The following is a 20,387-nucleotide window of genomic DNA, read 5'->3' on the forward strand; positions in this document are numbered from 1 at the left end:
GAATTGCCAACATTTTGAAAAAAAAATAAATTTAAACTCACCATTGCTCTCACCGAGGCCACTAAATGATCATAGGTTAATGGATAATTTTCAGGTTATTCGAACTGGTTATTTGACTACATAGTTTTTCTCAATCTTGTACCGTCTTTCACCCCAGGAGGATGTCTCAGAATTTTAAAGGGAGGGGTTAAATATTTTCCAGTGGTACGGTATACTAGTATAGCCATTCGCAATGCCCGTGGACTTTCCAGTATCCAGAAAGAACTGACCAATAGCGTGGACTTCGGCAGCCTCTAAAGTCATTATGAGGAACCCAGGGGGGAGTCCAATTCAAGACAAGATCAAATTCCTTCAAAAGAGCTGATCACCGGAGACAGCTTAAATTTATTGCCACCGCCTTGAAGCGTGGATTCTGCACTTTTCCTCAGAACCGATCGCTTTAAGCATCCTGAAATGTGAAAAATAGGGGATGGAAGGGGGGAAAAAACCCATAATCTACATTATCTCGTACTTTGTACTTGAATCAGTCAGTATTTTACAAGCCGTGTAAAAGGTTGTAAAAGTGTAGTGCATTTCACTTTCATCTTGATCGTTTATCAAATATTCTTTGAGCAAATATTTAAAAAAGGGCAATTTATAACGATTTTCTAGGATATCAAGAATCCCAGTACCCTTTCTGCTTCCATTGCAAAGAAAAATAGGCCTATCACTTTTTTTTTTTTTTTTTTTTATAAATTTGAATTTTTCATAAAACACCGTAAATAGGTTTTTTATTAATTTAAATTATTACAATATAGCTTGGTAACATTTATGTTACATCTAATATTGGACTTAGTTATTTTCACTCGAATCTGAAAATAATTCGCAAGTTCAATTTTCAGTGTTTTGAGGTGGTTTAATGACGTTTCGTAATTTGTCTTCAATCTAAGGATACAACATAATGAAAAGCTTAGTATCATCTAACCTACTTGAAAATACAGTATTTCTTAGCTTATACGTTGCAGGGATTTCTTTTTTTGGAAAAAAAACCATTCAGTGATTTTTGAGTCTTTTTGAGCACTTATACTAATGTTGCACGTACGTTTTTGAAATTGATTATTAATTCATAAATATTAATTAATTAAGTTGAATTTCAACTATTATTTAGAATTGTGTCAGAACATTTAGAAAGCATTTTCTGGCGAATATTTATTTGCAGAATGCAACGGCACATAGGCTATTACGTACATGAAAATCTGATTTTTTCCCTAGAAAGGTGTAGCACTTACGTTGAACAATTTTTTTGTTTCGAAAACGGTGCTCTCATCAGTGACAGTGAATGAATATTGAAGAGGATTCAAATGGTACATAATTGTGATTTTTCCCAAAAGCTCGGGTATCAAAAAATTTTAAGAAAGAATATACATGTATTTGTGTCAAAAAAGGGAATACGTGAACGAAGAGAAATTTCTTTCTTCTACATGCACAAATTCATAACATGTTATATGGAAAAATGTTAAACGCATTAGTATACATATGTAGTGTATGATTAGTACAATAATTCGTGTTTTTTTATGATTCTTATTACAATAATAATATTTTGGTAAAGGTAGTCAGTTTACTGATTCTCAATGGAATCAAATATGGTTTTGAATTAAGTTTGCATTAAAAAAAAAAAGTCAAAATCCACTGTAAAAAATATTCATCATGTGACTATTTCCAGATAATGCTCGTGTGCTCCGGGTTCTATAATACTGAACAGTCCTTAAGATAGGCTATCCATTATTTCAATAAACAAGTGAGAATGATCGAACTGGATGTTGTAATTAATATTGGAGTCTGGACCTTAAATAAATGAGAAAAAAGAAACACATATTAATAACAAATAATATATTTTTTATGCATGATTGAAATTAGCATTTCAATATGTAAAATGCAGTAAAATAGACAGTTTTAAAATATAAGCTATATGTGAATTTAACCAGCATGTATTGATGCTGCAGAAAAAGGTTTATTCTCCCAATAAGAGTAGCCTATATTGCTTTTCGTCTCCTCTTGCTGCGAAAATGCACTGAAAATAAATATTACATGAAACTGTTGTAGAAAAATTACTTATTCGGTAAAAATATGATATTATTCGGGAAAAAAAACGTTACATTTTGGATCCATATTGTGGAGAGAGAGAGAGCGAAATTAATGCGAAATAATGTTATTTCTATAATAGCAGGATAAATTATGAGGTTCCACATTGCTGGTATACATCTTGATCATATACTTCAAATAAACTCATTCCAGCTAAATCAATAGCCGATAAAATATTTCAAATTTAGTTACGTTATTCAACTCAAAATTCTTGAAATGAAGCTCCAAGTTTGTTTTTCAAGTGTTAATTTCGTCAGTTTTACAACATTTTAAACCGTTTTTTTTACTTCCCATAAATAAATGAGTGTTGATTGATATGACTGAAGTCAAACAAAAACCCATATTTATATCATCTATTTTACAGAATCATCAAATTTTAATTTTAATGAACAAGATTCTATGCTACAAAAGTGATAGCATTTATATACGAACTGTAAATACTGATTTCAGCAGTGAGCTGATATATCTTAGTATCTATAATAAATAGCATATATGTACGAGTTTATAAATATCTGCTGTTGATTAGACCACGGGTATAAGCACCTATGGGGTGCTTCTGATGAGTCGTACAAGTTCACTTACACACAATCCTCTTATAAACCCGTTTATGACGCCATTAAGTTTGTATTCACTAATTTCGAATCTCTCAGTAATTTTTAATTTTAAAATAAACCCGCGGGTCACAACAGTCATCGTACTGTCGATTTTGGGTAACAGTTAAAAAAAGGTTAAGAAGTTCTTTAGTAGACCAACTGAAATATCTAGTATTAAAACTTCTGTACATATTTCCTTAATGTGCTTTTACATAATTGCTCCTTATTTCTCATTTAACGCGTTAAGCCTTTCGTAATTTGCAGGGCAACTCTTGTCGCCAGTGTAAGATGTGTGATCATAAAAAACACAACTATTGCCCTAGAAAGTTTAATAATAACAACTGTACAAACGTCCCGGATATCGCAATCGAATTAAATTAAGAAATTCAAAATTTTACTTCGAATATTGAACACACACACACATTAGCTTTTCTGGATTCAATGGGTTAAATGAGAAATAATACATAATTGGGGATGGGACGAATAATGATTTGGCCGAATAACCGAATACAAAATATTTGGCTAATGTTTTGGCCGAATATCAATTTTCTTAAAATTCATCACAATTAGTAATAAAATTGTTTTTAATTGAAAATAAAATTATTGGTAATGTCAGATGATTGATATCCAGTTTTCAATTAGGAAATTTATTATGTAAATAAATATATAAAAAACAAATAATTGAAAGACTGTTATTGCCATGATACTGACAATCAACTTTAACGATGACATAGGAACTTACTGTATTTTTAAATTACTTATTACAGAATCAAATTTTTTTTCCAACATGTGTTACAATTTTATATCTGTAAGTCCAGACATGGTCCACGCTCTGTCCCAAGAGGGATGTAAGCGTTTTACCCCGAGGGGTTGGACCACGCTGGGAAGACAGTTTTATATCTAGTCAAGAAAATGTCAACCATACTTTCAACCAGCAATGCATCGTAAAAAAAATTTACGGCTTATTTTCTTATTTTTTCCTCTTTAGATGTTTTGCCTCTTTTAGTTGCTCAGTACATATCTTGTCAAAGTATATCCTTCAGTTAGTGAACTTCTGTATAATTCATGCTCACCTCCACCTTATTGCAGTAGGATTCTATTTTCAGTTTCACGTTTTCCTAGAAATTCACCCTGACATAACCTCTCTTTCGCAGAAAATGATATATACCGCACATATTAAAATGTGTTTTGTGGTCATATTAAAATTTGTGGGAAAAATTCTCTCTCTCTCTCTCTAATTAATATAATTTTTTTAATTAATAAGTTTTTTGCTTACATTGATTTACACAGATATTCAGCCGAATACCTAAGAATTATTCGGCAGAACCAAATATTCGGCAAAAGGGCCGAATACCGAACAGCAGCAGAATATTCGTCGCATCTGTAATATATATTGAAATGCATTTTTTAAAATGAATAAAATTATTATTTTATAAATATCTTTGTAATATTTCTCATCAGTTTAATGAAGCGCGTTAAATTTTTTTTAGATTTCGATTTCGGGGTATTTTGTTATAAAATTGCCAAATATTTGCTCGGTCAGAAGACAATGGGTCTTTTGAATTCACGTATGGGAGCAAGTACAGATAAACGTCTGGATACGCTCGTGTAATCCCTGTTTCCTTCGCAACTCATAAAACTACAAAGAGCTATCTAATGTTAATACGCAAACTTGGGTCCAAAACTTTTCCCAAGAACGTCTGGAATTCTGTACGCATTAGAAATAGTTGTTCCGGCTTGAGCTTGCTTACACAGTGAGCGTCGCGTGAACGTCTCTCGCTTTCACTCTCAGTTGCACATATTCCGTATCTTAGTTCAGGACAAATATAGAGAGAAGAGGAAATTCAGTACATTTGTGTGAGCGACGCTTTGATATACAGCGAGAGAGAGGAAGCGTGCGAGGAGTCTCTTGCAATTACCATCACAATGCGTAATTGCAAAATGTGATCTAATTAAAGTAGTTTCCTCTGAGCGTCGCTTTCGTAATTGCGCCGAACTAATTTGCTAGGCAAATATGCGCCGCTAACCGAATATGTAAATTAGAGAGGATGGTAGTCGTTAGCAGCGACTACTGGCTGAAGCTGTCTCACTTCGTGGAAGCGCCTCAGATATTAAAACCCACAGCGTCAGTTTCTCCTTCTCTCTCTCTCTCGTATATTTCCAACCCTTTCAGTTTCGAGTAATCACAATTCTCGTCTCCCCTCTCTCTCTCTCTCTCTCTCTCATTTCTCCGTATTAATTTAAGTGGGATGCGGCAGCAGAGTTTAGAAAGCTCAAAAATTGCATGAATTAAAACTGGTTGTTTAATTTATGTAAATATCCTCCGTTTGCAAGCTAATGTGGTGCTTCGGTAACAGATGTTTGGACTGGGCTAAAACGCACAGCGATTTTCATGGTTATTGCTTGAAGCCCGTCCGATCTCTCTCTCTCTCTCTCTCACTGTGGTCCTTTCTTCACTTTGTCTTTTGTCTCGCGTGTTTCTTGGGCCGTGATCCTAAAAGTACAAAAGATCGTGTGTTTTCGTTGCTGGTACGAATTTTGGGGGTTTTGGTTATTTGCATATTCAAAAGCTTCGCTTTGAAACAACGCGGTTGCTGTTAATGTGATGAGGGGAGGATTACATTATAGCAAGCTGAGCCAGAATATTTAAAGTCGATGAGAGATGAAGGAATTTCTCCTGCAGACTGGAAATTCTTTTCTTCTCGGAAACTTGGCAATAAATTAGAAAGCCGTTTCTCTTAAACGGAAATTCGCTGTCAGTTATAATCAAATATTAAAATAAATATTTTTATAAATTCTTCCACTTTTTTATTCCAATTCTGTGATTCAATTAGTAGTATTTTCATTATATCTGGGTTTTCAATATTTTTTTACGGGTTTTTACTTGCAAGATAAACGCAGAAAACTAGATGTTTTGTGAAAAGTCATATTTCTCAAGATGTTGATTTTTTGAGGAAGAAAAAACTCATCTCTGCCTCTACCGGGAGTTTTTTTACTAAACACAAATAATTTATTTATTATAAATATTAATCACTTTCGTCGCAGTTTCCATACGAGATGATGTATATATTCTCCTGACAAAATTGCTATCGTATTTCTGTAAATTATATTGAAAGTTAAAAGAAATAATGTTTAAGCCTGCACACACATAAAAGCCCTATCACGATGCTGAATAATCATCGTTATTTTTGCTTGTAATTAAAATACAGTGATCTCTTACTTATACACCCTCTCACTTGCAAGTTTCTTTCTATGAGATCATTTTTCTTCACTCCTGGTTAAAAAAAAAATAATAATAATGTTATTCATTTATATGCCTCTCTCACTTATGCGTATTTTTCGTTCGTTCCCTTGCACTGACGCATAAGTTAGAGATTATTGTAGACCAATGTTTCTCAAAGTGTGGGTCACGGTTCCTAGGGACGTCATCAACCTTTGTCAGGGACGTCGTCGCAAGCTGGAGATATTGATTTGTGTGCTTATTAGAGTTTGGAGTGTGGTTCTATTATAATGAAAATATATACTAAACTATTCTTGGTAGCCGCAGCTAAAACATGAATTTGGCAAGGGAGCCGCGGTCTACAGAAGTAAAAACCACTGCTGTAGAATAGTGAGAGAATCATCTGCAGCTTTTGAATTTTTTCAATGGGAGAAACGAGGTCGCATTACCAGTAATAATTGTGAAAATTAGTAGAAAATTTTATACCGTTTTGGTGAACGAGAGATGTTCACATTTAACTTGAAAAAAGTGCTTCATAATGATACGACTGATCGGTGAAAATTAAATTGGTTCAAATTCACAGGTGGCACTGCTATGCATTCTGCTGAAAGTATGAGAACGAAATATAACGCTTACAAGTCTGTTTCTTTGTTTTCCTTAAATTATTTGATCATTTTTGTCGTACCACGGTTATTTTCTGCACACGAGGGTGCGATCGTGACCTACAATTTATTACCGATTCCGAACGGCAGGCCTTTTTTTTATACTTATTGCGAGGTTGGTGTGCTAACCTTTCGTTGGGGGACTCCCTGCGGTAACAATTTTTTCTGTGGTCACGTCGCCATTTCTGTTGTACCCCTGTGACAGGAAAGTTTTCTGACAAGAACGAACCGGGTATCGAACTCGCAACACCTCTAAACATCCTTTGGTACTTTACGCGAGTATCTTATCGACCTGGGCTACCGCGCTCCTTAAATTATTTGAACGCGTAACGTGATAAAACATCAGAGTACATTAATCGAACATGGAGAAAAACCCTTAAAATTGTTGCTGAAATAAATTGGTTAATTTCCAATATCTTTTTTTGTAGTTTAAAAACGTTGTAAATTATTTCTATTACTTTTTCTATCCTTACTCACGACGTGACTTCGTTTCCATCACAAAACATTTGGGAAGCTCCAGATTATTATTTGAATTATGAAATTATTATTATTTATGAAATGAGTCTACAGCAGTGGAAACGTACCATAATTACTGGATTTTATCCTTTTTTATTTAAAATAAAAATAACTCGATCTTTCTCTGTTTGTTATAATTTCAAATGAAAATATTCATCAGAATATTTGATTTTGATCTGGGTATGAAAATCAATCGATGTATCAAACGATAAAAATTTTATTATTTGCGTAACTTAAAATTTTGGTTCTCTTTTGTTGTATTTTTCATGTAGACCTACTAATATAAATTAGGCCTACTATATATTACCAAAAGTTAAATACATCAGACCTTCAGTCTATTATCAAAATGTACAATGGCACCTCGAGTTACGAATTCAATCCTTGTCTCCAAAATACTCGTTTTGAAGTAAACATTCCGATTCCATATAATGGAATAATAGAGATGTCTTCGATTTTCTCCGCATCCCTACAATATTTTTGCATAAGTAAAAATCAATTAGTATGGTTCAGTACAGTACATGCATGTGTAAAGTAAAAGTTTATTTATAAAATTAACATATTAAGGTAAATGCGATAAATCCGGTGATTATGCATGCATAAATCGACATTATTCTCAGACTTGAGTCTAGGATGATAAGTTCGATTGGAAATGTTGGTTGTATCACACGTGTTGATAAATGTTAAGAAAGAGCCAATATTAGAACAGCGATGAAAAACTTTGTTTCTAACTTCTTCACACTTCTTTGAATTTGATTTCATTTTTATGACAAGTACGTGTAATGCACATATCACGTACGATAGAAACCGATAATGATTGAGTATAAGCGATATTTTAGCGTGATTTTTCCATATTTATCAAACACACCCCAACTTCGTTTGAGAATTACGCGTAGTCGCCGCTAAAAGTGATAAATATAGGAAAATTTATAGAAGTCACCTAGATGATTGGTGCCTAAAGCCGGCATTACACTTTAAAAATTTTGTGAAAGATCTTTTATCAAACTTTTATAGTGTAATCCCTGCCTTATTCGTAATCATGGATTTATCACTTTTACAATGAATACAGCTCGACAATCCCTGTTGAATTGGGCTTGTTCAAAGTATATGAGCTTTTATGTGTCGAATGAGCTCAAATTCAAATAAACAGGTCGACGAATATTCAAATAATATTGGAAACAGACCTTGGTATAACGTCCCCCCGCAGATCGAATAAAAGTGACTTCATAAGCGAGGGGACTTAATAACTCGTAAGACCTACATGTTTTTCTATACAGAAAAGACTTTCGAAAACTGACTCTATAAGTGCGGTGACGTTGAAAGTGATCGACGTTTTGTATCGAATTCTTACTGTATCATCACAACTTGGACTAATCGAAGTCCAGACATTCGTGAGTATATGTCACCACGTTAGCTCCCCGATAGCTGAAATCCCTTTCGCCTAAACACCTACTTATATAGTAATTCAACAAGAAAGTTATTGGAAAATTTGTTGGTGTAAGATAATGTTTCATTCATTGCAGTAATGTAGGTCTAATGCTGATCTACGCTGTTTTTTAAACATGCTTAATCAGCCGAACTTGAGATGCAGTTAATTAGTTTGAGAGTTTAGTTAATTAACTCGTATGTTATCTCATAAGCGGCCAATTTTTCAATCAAAGCGTCGTAATGATCAAAATTTCGAGTCCCAGAATTACCCGAAAATTTTTCCGAGACCACAGCCGAAACTATTGATTTAGAGGTGCTTGTTGCCCATCTTCGTGTGAAGCAACATCGAAAGCAAAACGTTTTCAGCCTCCATCACGGAGAGAAAATATTCCAATCTGCTCGAAACACGTCGTTTCACGCTTCAAACGGGGATCTACAAACAGTGAAATGAGGGGCGAAAACAAAATAAGAAATTTATATATATATATATTTAAAAAGAAAGAAGGAAAATAAATAAAAAGATATATATAATGATAATAAAATGTCGGAAATGATCCGCTAAATGCCTCGCTACTTAGATTTGAAACATAAAAAAATAAAAAAATGGAAAGGCGTTAAATGCGTCGTTCGTAGCCGAAGTTTTCGTTTAATGTTTCCTCGCTATCGGCGCCGAATATCATGGCGACCGCACGCTGAGTTTTAGTGGATATTTAGCGACATCGTAAAAGACATCAGTTGCCATTTTGGATGGATGGCGATGGCGAAGATGGAGGAGGGTTCGGTTATAAGGTCGAAGAAATGCCTAAATGTTTCTGGTAGGGGCTGTTCACCTGACATCGTGTGCCGTAACTTCTCTCTCTCTCTCCCTTCTCTTTTTAAAGAAACACGTTTTTGCTATTAAAAAGTCCTCCGATGGCATGAACAAAAAATACAAAAAAAAAAAAAAGGAACGGACCTATAGTAGCTGTGTGTGATGTCAGACCAAGTCTTCTTCGAGGAAATGGCGCCAATCTAAAGTATCTCCTATTTCCCCCAGAAATTTTTTTTTCCCCATTTCTTTTCTACGTATGTGCTATCCTAAAGCGACTGTATGTTCCTGTTGCATTTCTTGTTTCTTTGGTTTTTTTTCGCGTGCTTCTTCAATTGGATCGGAGTCATACTTTAATGAGCTAATCCCATGTTCTTTATTTATTTATTTCTCTCTCTTTTTTTCCCAATTTTTTTTTTTTTTTGGTAACAATGGAGACCCTTGTTAGATCACCCTCTTCCCACTTTTTTTTATGTATATAATAAGCTGATTTTTTACTTACTATAGAGAAGTGGAATGCAATATATATTTTTTTTTTGTTTCTTCATCTAACACTAATTGTCGCTCAACGTTATTAATTTTATATTTTTTTGCCCCCGGTGAATTCAAGTAACGTTTGCGTGGTTTAAGAATCAGTGAGAAATTGCACATGTGTAATCGGGTGTTCATTTTTTTCTTTCCCTTATTCTTTTCGTCATCATTATTTCTATTACAATTTTCTAGAGTTGTTTTGTTTTGCTTTCGGTTCGAAAGAAAACATATTATAGCGTGTCTTTGTAGGAACCGCACCGGCACCTTATTTTTTATACAATACACCCCTTTTTCTTATACAATAGCGTTTTGGATATAATCCTTTCAAGTGGCAAAAGTGTGTCTTTTAAAAAGACATATAGAACCTCAAAATTTCTTCAAAATCGATTCGAAAAGCTTAATGTTTGCTTTTCGTTAACTAAAAATTTTACGTCTATTTTTTTTTCCCCAAAGTTATATGCTTCCAGAGTAAGTCCAATAATTTGATTTTAATTGCTTTTTGGATTTTTAAAACCACAAAATTGCCCCTGGGTAACAGCATCTACAGACCAATGACTTTGTACTGTTAAGTTAGTTTGGATGTTTTCCGGCTGAGCACTTATTTCGACTGAAAAAACATCATCCCGGAATGTACGTCGATGAACTTATTTATTTTTCCAGTTATAACTTTATTCAAAACTAGTAGAGTTTTTGAATTAATTTTTAAATTTTATTGAGTTTTATTGAAATTGATGATGAATTTATTTTTCTGCCAAAAAACTTCATTTATTTGGGAAAATGTATAAATGAACCAACCATGCAAGGTTGAAGCAATTCTGAATCTACTATTTGTGGGGGGGGGGGGGGGGGTAATTAATGAGTTTTTTTTATCGTCAATGATAAAAAAAGGCATTTAAATTATGCCAATAGTATAATATTAATCACTAAGTATAACAATGTCAGAATATGTTTGTTTAGTCCATACGTTAATACAATTATAATTATAGAGTGCGTAGAGAAAACTGCGCAATTCGTGGAATTTTTACTTAAATTTAGTTTGATTTCTATTTATTTGAGTATAATTCCGTTATTTTGGATGAATTTAATTAAAGATGTTAATGTTGTATAGATTTTGTTTAGTTGATTGATAAGTAAAGGAAAATATTATTATAGTTGGCAGTACTTACAATCACGCAAACCATTCTATATTTTTCATATAGTTCTCCATTGCTTCTTTCATGATGTGACGAAGAGTTTTTCTCTGAAAAAAGAAAGAAGTAAAAAATATGCTCTTCTTTTCATTATATCTATCAGCCCGTATCACACTACACAAAAGTTTGATAAAAGTTCTTTTATAAAATGCAGCTAATGAGCATATCGGCTATATTCGAGCGAATGCAATCAGTAGGCTCATTGGGTGATTTTTTCCAAGTTTTGTAAAATATTTTTGTTAAACTTTTATAGTATAATCCCGGCCTTATACACAACTAAAATTTATGTAAAACAAAAAAAAATTTTTTTCAATATTTTTTGTTTTTCCTCCCATGTGAAAGAGAAATTATTTGGCTAGTCTTGATACGCTTTGGAATCATGTGAAAAAAAAATTATATTACCTTCAGCCATTAAAACAAATACCGTATTAGAAAAATCCTCAATCAGATACACTGCATTGAAAGTTATTTGTGGCATTGCAGTTTTTCAAATAATATTTTCGGTTCTGGTGTTATTAATTTTTCACAGACTGCGACGTGTTTATCTAATAGTTGGGTAGTATGCCTGATGATGATTGATTAAAGAAGTTATAAGTTTAACAGTTCATTCTTGACATGTTTATTCATTGTATAATGGCTCTGTCTTTTACTCCAAGTATATATATAGCATGCACATAACACGTGTTGTTATACACTGCAAGTGTATACAACAAGTGTACGCAAGTACAACAAGTGTAAAATAATTGATCGAAACAACAAATTTCTCAAAACTTCGTAAAAATAAAAGGGCTTACGAGAATTAAGTAGCCTATTATAATGGTTTTTATAACTTGTTTGTTTTGTGGCTCCGCGATAATTTTATGCATTCAGATGGGAAATTATACAGAAATCTAGAGTTAAAAATCGAATCCGAACGAATTAGCAAGGGCAATTATGTCTTCGCCAAGATTTGAATCCAGTCATGCGCGGTCGAATGTTGATATGCTAATAATGTAGTTATCGGACAGCTAATAACTCTTGTGTGGTGTCCTGATGGTACATGCAGTTTATACATTGCAAAATAATATCGTATGTAGGCCCATTCATGGCAGACTTATATGCTTTAGATATCTATAGCGAAAGATTCATATAATTTTCAAATATTATCAAAACTGGACATAGATACAAAGCTCACTTCAAATAATTATTCTGAATCAATTCCTACGTTTCTCTGTAACACTTTTATTTTTTTCTGTACGGTATCCGATGACATTCGGTTATCATTGCGGTGTCTGAAGCAATGTGCGTGTATTCGAATCTGCAACGAAACAAAAAAAATGTTGTTACGAAATTACCCTACAAAGCAATTCATTTTCTTTTATGCATATAATATGAGTTTGGTCGTTGCAAAACACGTGTTGGATAAAACACATGCTGTTGCATTTAAACAAATTCGCGTAAGAACTAATAAGACATTTATCCTTGACTTCTTTTTATTGTTTAACTGTTTCCTCATTCTTGATTCTTTCATCTCTTGATTTCTTTTTTATCCTTCATTAAATTTTTTTATTTATTTATTACAGACTGGAAGATTAATTTTTTTCTCTCTTGCTTTTCTTTTTCATTTATATGATATATAAAATAAGAATAAGAAAAAAAAATGTAAATTATATATTTTCTCTCTTGCTGAACCTTTGGTAGAATTCCTACAAAAGAAGAACTGTACTTGAGTTTCCGTGCTTGAACCTGATTTCGAACGAACTTCTTGTCCTTTTATTGCATAATTCATAACCTCTCCATCTCATTAACCGTTTCTTAGTCATTTGATTTAATTGCGGCATCGTTAGTTTCCTTCTTGATTCGAGTGAAGTTTCCAATTAGTGCTTTTGAAATTCCCATTTTTATTATTTTAGTTATTGTATAGCTTGTATACTGTAGCTATGCAAGTAATGGAACGTTCCGTGATATTATATTTTGTTTGTTAGAGAAGATTAGATTTTTCCTCCGGGAAATTATAAGAGAAAAAAAAAAGATTTGACCTGTGATGAAATAGTGTTATACGGATTAGTTCGCATTTGGTTTTATAGTTAGAGGACTCTATATGATCCGGTTACAACAGTTATAATGAGAGGAAAACGGATAATCTTATGTGCCGTAAAATGGCATTTGCACCTTCAAGTTTGCGAGAGTTTTGTTTATTCAGTGGTTTTATTGCCAACTATAGGCAGTGTTTGCACCTCATCGGGGAGTTAACTAAGCAATTTCTTAAATGTGGATACATTTTTGTCTTCTTTTCTTCGTAATTTGAAAAACTGCAAAAAAAATTGCATTGTTTGATTTTTGCACTTCTTATCATTTATTTAGCGAATTTAAAAAAAAATTTGATCCAACGCTTGTCTTTTTTTTTCACTCAATATGCTGATCAATTAATTTTATTCATATTGTTGCATCTAATGTTAATAGTAATTATCAATTGAAAATGCTAATTCAAATATTACCTCTGATTCCAACTTGAAAAAAATTCATACGGTAGATACATTAAAATACCACACCCGTAACGAAAAATTATTTCTTACTTTCTAAATACTTTTATACATTGAATACAAATAAAAAACCTAGGATGAGATTAGTACTTTAACAAAGATTTTCATTTCTGCGAAATGAACACTGATATTTGTTATGAATTTCCCACGTAACAGGGAAAATTAATTACAAAAATCGTTATTTGATAACTTGTTAGAAAAAAGCTGTTTTTGCGAATTTTATTTAGGATTACAACCCAAGATTATTATTTGAAAAATAAGATAATTATTTTAACAATAAGATAATTATTTTAACAATAAGATAATTATTTTAACAATAAGATAATTATTTTAACAATAAGATAATTATTTTAAAAATAAGATTATTATTTTAACAATAAGATTATTATTTTAAAAATAAGATTATTATTTTAAAAGTAAGATTATATTTTTCAACGAATTTTCGTAATTTTTATAAAATTTATTGTAATTATATATTTTGAAGTTGTGATTTAGAATTTTAAAATAAGTTCAGCCACCTGAGAGACTAACAGTATTATATTACTATGGTTGTTATGCCATTTTGTTGAAGTTTTCAGAAAGAATTTAAATTTATCACCACTTCAGTATGTGAAGAGGTTTTTTTTTCTTTTTGTGAAAGTTTAAATGTTTTTCTTTCGTATTTGCTTTTTTCCTTCATGAAAAGTAATGATAAAAATATATTTGAAAATAATAAAAAAATAAATAAAATTTTACGGGATGGGGGAAACATTTTCAGCCTCTTTATTCACTCGTATCGTATGAGAGCTTCTTTTGTTATACAAGAGACGGAAAAGTAACTAACTACTGTGCAACTTTAAGGACGTATGTTGGAACGCTTCCACTTGGAATCTGTCCACGAGTCTCACCTACAAACGAGACAGATCTGTTTTCCGCGTTTTTAATGTTCTTTAAGGATGTTAATTTGACATATAACAAAGCTTCCATTTCCACGCAGAATACTTTTGTGAGTTCTCTTCTTCACCGATGTTATCTATATATAAAATATATCAGTTGCCATAGCGTGTACTCGGCTCCACTACGATCAACCTATGTATTTCGTGGGTGCAATATTGCGTCTGGACATTGAGGTGGGAGGACTTCCATTAAAAAGAAGATACATGCATATTTTGAAGAACTTCTCATGTGAATCAGACTTACTTTGACTTGAGTAAATATTTTATGGGCTAGAACAGAAAAAGTCACAACTAGTTAAAGTCTTCAGGATTTCTCCCTGCAGTATTATTTAAGTTCGTTTTTTATTGAAAAATAACTATTTTTTAAAACTTTCAAATCTCTTATTTTTCCCCAGATGTTATTTTAAACTACATTTAAGCGATCATAAACGAATATATTGTGACTTATCAGTCATGACATGATCTTATAAGCAAAGAATGGGAATCGATTACAATTTTTACTGGCTAAGCAAAAAATTTTAATCGATTGACCGCTTGATTAATCGAATTTCATTCGGATATTTTCATATGCTCACAATTTATAGCAAACGCATTGGCAACTGTATACATAATTGATGCTATAAAAATATAAAAAACATTTCAACACACCAATTCACTAGATGTAAGGAAATATAAGAATGGATAAAAAAATTGAGGCCGCCTGCTTTTTTGAAGCAATTTGATATGCTGAACATATTTGTCAAAATACTTTTCGCCTTTGTACCGTTACTTGTTTTCCTAGGAAACTGCTCCCAACGGGTACTGGGAAGTGGGGCCGGGGCTTCCCGAATACGAAAACTGCTGTCCAAAGTGGAGACAATAAATTTTGGTCTAGTTTGCTGAAACTTCCGCCTCACATAATTTGAAACTCAAATCATCACCTTTTTTCGATGGATCGACATGTCAAAATATTGATTCAAAATATGGTCACTTACCTGAAGCGTTATGCATTGGAACATAATTTCTAACATCTAATCGGTTTCGTAAAATTAATCAAGCCAAACTATAGACTTTTAATAAAAATTTTAGTCCAGTTTTTTAATTGAAATAATCGAGTCGATCAGCTGAACTAAAATTTTTAAGTGCGATTAACAATTGGTCGATCGGACCAGCTCCATACTTATAATCATATCTATTAGAAGGTAATATCTGTAGTTTCGATTTTCATCAGGCTTTTCTGTCTATAAATCGAGCCTTTTTCTATAATTCTTTATAAAAATAACTAATATAGTAACTACATATTAACTACTGTATTAACATTCATAACTAGTGCGATAACAACGTTACAAGATTAAGTTTCTATTGCATCTATCCGGGGCTGTAAGTGATTGCAACTATGTATCTATATAATTCTTTAAAGAAGTATCTAAATGAAGTTAAAAACACACACAGTTTCGGTTCAAATGTTATGCAATTATTAAATATTTTGTTTCAATGTGCATTTTGATGTGTCTTTTTTTATTAGTTGTTGCATTGCTATTTTTAATCTTGATATTCAAATAATATTGTTATTAGCAGTGATGAATCAATAACTGCTATTATTTCTCCGTTCTCACTGTTAGCCCTGAACTTTGCAGGCCCCAACGGGTGCCCTAGAAGACGGGGCAGACAGACCTACACCAGGTTCCAGACATTGGAATTGGAGAAAGAATTTCACTTCAATCATTACTTGACGAGGAGGAGAAGGATCGAGATCGCTCACGCGCTTTGCCTGACCGAAAGACAAATCAAGATCTGGTTCCAAAACAGGAGGATGAAATTGAAGAAGGAACTCAGAGCCGTCAAGGAGATAAACGAACAAGCCAGGATGGACTCATCCAAAGACAAGGACGACAAGGATAAGAACGGCAACATCGACATCAAGAAGGACGACAAGAAAAACGAGCACCTGCACCATCACCACGCCACTGTAGGGCTCTTGAACCCACCGCTACTCATAGATGACCGCAACAGAAGTCCGAAGGCTTAAAAACAAGCTGCAACAATATGAATATGGATTGGAAGAATGAGGAAAAAAAAAATGTGATTTCTTTTTTTTTTTTTTAATTTTCATCTGTAAATTTTACGTAGAAAATCAATTTTGCACACGGTCGTGAAAACTAATTAACGAGATCGAAGACATTTATTTTCCTAGTATTATTTTGGGGAATTACTTTTATCCATTGTTTTTCATGTTTTCACCATTGATGTGTTAAATCGGGGGTGCGCAACCTTTTCAGTCTGCGGTATTTCTGCTGCTCATGTGCCAGAAACTTGTATAAATAAGGGTCAACCATTTGACCCATATTTTACGGGACATTCCCGTAATTTGCCGCCCCAAGTTTCTTAGAATGTCTTTCGTTTTTTCCCCCTCCCAACAAGTCTTACTTGAATTTTTGAAATCAAGAATGAAGATTATTTTCATGAGTTCCAAATCATGTTATGAGAGAGAGAGATACTTATGGCTCAATCACAGATAAAACTAATTATAGTTCTACAAATACTGTATAGGCCTATTCATCTCACATGTTTGTCAAACATACTCGTTTATGCTTTTTTGATGAATTACATTTTTACTTACTGCGACTTTCAGTAGTTCTCTACTCCCCCTCTCATTGGATCAATTGTATAATAAATGGCGAAGGTAAGAAAAGCGATGGGTGGCAACTTTTCTTACCTTCGCCATTTATTATACAATTGATCCCGCGTACAACGTTCCCATTTACAACGTTTTCCCACTTGGTACGACTTATTTTTGTGGTCCCTACTCTAAGTAATTCTAATTAAGATTTCCCGTTTAAAGCGTTTTCTCGCATACAAATTTTTTTATGATGGTTTTTTTGAAAAACGTTATAAGCGGGATCCACCGTATACATTTTTTGCCGTAATTGGAAACTTTCCTTGCCTTTGACAACTTCTTTGGCTGTAATTTGCAATTTACGCGCGTTCGACAATTTTTTGTGATAATTGGCAATATCCCGTATTTTTATGAAGGAAATATGGTCATCCTAGACATTTATCGTGTTGTGTGCATTAAAATGTTCCTACTGGAACAACTTTCGCAAAGGCGGGATGGAATCTCTTGGCGGGCCGGAGGTTGTGCACTCCTGTGATAAGTCTTCATTTCGATTGATCAGCAGAATCGAAAAATACATTACCAGTAAAATAGAATCCGAAAAATGTGTTACCAATAAATATCTATGAACATTTCAATAACTTGTAGTGTTTTTGTCCTTAATTAAACCGATTAAATCACCAGATCATTTTCAGTTTAAGAATTAAATTCCATTATACATGCTCTTTCCACACAGTAAAAAGATAAAATGCAAAATATATATTGGAGAAAAAAATATCGCAAAACTCGAACCAATATCAAATGAATATTTGAAAAGTAAAATATCTTCCTGGCTATTTACGATATTTTTAATCATAAATTAAAATCATTGAACAAATGAAGTTTAGTTATAAAATTTTGAATAAATTTTGCTTTTTTTTCTTTAATAATGTTTGAGTTGATTCTTTTACATTCGAAGAACTGTGCAATTTCAAATTTTTGTGGAAGAGGAAAAAAAAGTATGTTTTCATCTGTAAATTTTACGTAGAAAATCAGATTTGCCCACGGTCACGCTAACTAATTAACGAGATCGAAGACATTTCATTTCCTCGTATTATTTTCAGGAATTATTTTTATCCATCGTATCTCATGTTATGACCATTGAAGTGGTAAATCTTCAGTTTAATTTACCAGGAGAGTCTAATAATAAAATCAAAATAGAACTCAAAAAATAAAATAAATAAATAATAATAAATCTTACAATTATATATGAATAAATATTTTTCAATAACTTACAGCTCACTTGTAATTAATGAAACAATTCAAATCATTGTTTTTTTTGTAGCATCAAATTCCATTAACACACAGCTTACGTTTTCCAAACTATAAAAGATAAAATATATAATATATATTAGAAAAAAATATATCGCAAAATTTATCAAAAATCAATATCAAATAAATGCCTGAAAAAGGAAATATCTTTCTCATTATTTACGATATTTACACTCATAAATTAAAATCATTGAACAAAATGGAGTTGAGGTTTGTAATTGTGTATAAAAATTTTGATTTATATTAATATAATGTTTGATTTGATTGTTTTATACTCAAAGAACTGTGCAATTTCAAACATTTGTGGGAGAGGAAAAAAAAGTGATTTTTTTTAAAGAAATTGTTTTGTTTGTGTAATTTTTTTCCCTTTTATGTCAGAATGTTTTCGATGTGTGGTTATCATATATATATATACATATAATTTATATACGATGCATATTATTATGTACTTACATTGTAATATAGGAGAGTGTGACGAGATGATTACGAGTTGTCTTTTTTTTAGCTCTCGTATTCGTATTTTGAAAGTTACGTTATTGCCGGTTGGAAAATGAGATTGAAATTTTCTGTACTTATTTTGTTTATATATATATATTGAACAAAAAAAAAATGTATCCAATTACTTAGTTTTTGTGAGTATTTGTTTCTTGAACTAATCATCATAATCATTGACTTTATCCCTGTTATGTGTCCAATTAAAAAAAAAATTATTAATTAAAAATAATTAATATAAAACCAATATCGGATTACATGCTTGGTGCGACTTTACTCTGAGTGACCTAATCCTATTCAGTTCTTTACTTTGACTATAGGGAAGATTCTTTTCTGAAAAATTATTATTACTGCTCGGGATTCTATGTCAGCAATCTATCTACTATAGGGATTAATTTGGTTTGTGCATCAAATAAAAAAGCCCACGTGTTTATGTTTTCGAACTTTTTGCAATTCGAACTTTGACGACACATATTGTAGCTCATTGTGGCTATAACGGAGGTAATCAGCATTGCAGTCAATAAACCTCTATCTCAGGGATATTTAAATGAAGTGCCGTTGTGCACTTTATTTAAAATCCGTGGCACAAGGTGCCACGAGATCGAGCAGACAGATTTGCTGAGTGAAATCTTGAGGATACAGTTACATAGAAACTGCAAATTAAGACATAATTTCACACTGCCTGTCATGTGGAACTTTAGGGGGTGCCTAGAGATCGGGCTGTCTTGCAGCGGAGTTTTCAATTTCAGGGGATCCCGCTTATAACGTTCCGACTTAGAACGTTTTTCTCGTTTAACATAACTTATTTTCTTGTCCTTCCTCCAATTCATAGAGATTTCCTGTTTGAAGCATTTCACCACTTACAACGTTTTTTCTTTCTTTTTTTCGTGACGGTTTTTTTAAAAAAACGTTATAAGAAGGATCCACTATACCTATTTTGATACTCAAAAGTAAATTAAGAACTGAACAGCAAAGTTCTACTTCTGACATTAGAGCAGGTAAAAGAAACAAAATCTCAATTGCACGGAAAGATTCCTATATCCATCGAAGATATCTCTAAAGAAAAGTAAAAGGTTTGTCTAGTTAAAGAACAGGAAAGGATTTGGTCACTCAAAGCACGACTAGATTTATCTTGGCCGCACAAAGCACGACACCCAATATTGGCATTGCAAAAGTGTTGGGAAGTTTACCAATTCAAGTAATTCTTCTCTCTTGAATAGATAAAAAATAAAATTTAGTTGATGAATGAAAATTCGATTTTGAAGGTATTTTAAATTGATTTATATATTTTTGATTTTTTTTCCTATCTTTTGGTATAAAAATTAGTAATTAGAAAGATGCTTTTTTAATATCATAAGTAAAAAAAACAAATACAGCAATAAACATTTTATACAATCTTCAATCGAATTCAAGTGTCGACCCGTATAAAAAATGCGTTTGTGAATCATATTAATTTCATCAACTTATG

The 20,387-nt window shown here is 32.4% G+C and overlaps 1 protein-coding gene and 1 long non-coding RNA gene across 3 annotated transcripts in view; one reads left to right on the plus strand and one right to left on the minus strand.

The window, feature by feature from the left end:
• Window positions 1-18,452, plus strand: part of LOC149086715 (uncharacterized) — a 52,994-nt gene extending 34,542 nt beyond the window's left edge. Inside the window, exon 2 of one of the 2 annotated variants that reach the window (XM_089231071.1) lies at window positions 16,125-18,452. In XM_089231071.1, coding sequence (XP_089087197.1) covers window positions 16,125-16,531 — 407 coding nt within the window. In that variant the 3' untranslated portion in view covers window positions 16,532-18,452. The remainder of the gene's footprint in view (window positions 1-16,124) is intronic. The other variant, XM_089231072.1, reaches the window with a different exon arrangement.
• On the minus strand, window positions 11,077-18,459 carry LOC149086718 (uncharacterized). The gene is made up of 3 exons (XR_016192498.1): window positions 18,392-18,459; window positions 12,241-12,363; window positions 11,077-11,116 (listed from the first exon to the last, which is right to left on the minus strand). It is a non-coding gene; the product is annotated as an uncharacterized LOC149086718 (long non-coding RNA).
• Between the last annotated feature and the right edge of the window lie 1,928 nt (window positions 18,460-20,387).

Source organism: Pholcus phalangioides, unplaced genomic scaffold, assembly GCF_987345545.1.
Source record: "Pholcus phalangioides strain wild (caught in Gottingen) unplaced genomic scaffold, Ppha-v1.0 ptg000004l_1, whole genome shotgun sequence".
Classification (NCBI taxonomy): domain Eukaryota; kingdom Metazoa; phylum Arthropoda; class Arachnida; order Araneae; family Pholcidae; genus Pholcus; species Pholcus phalangioides.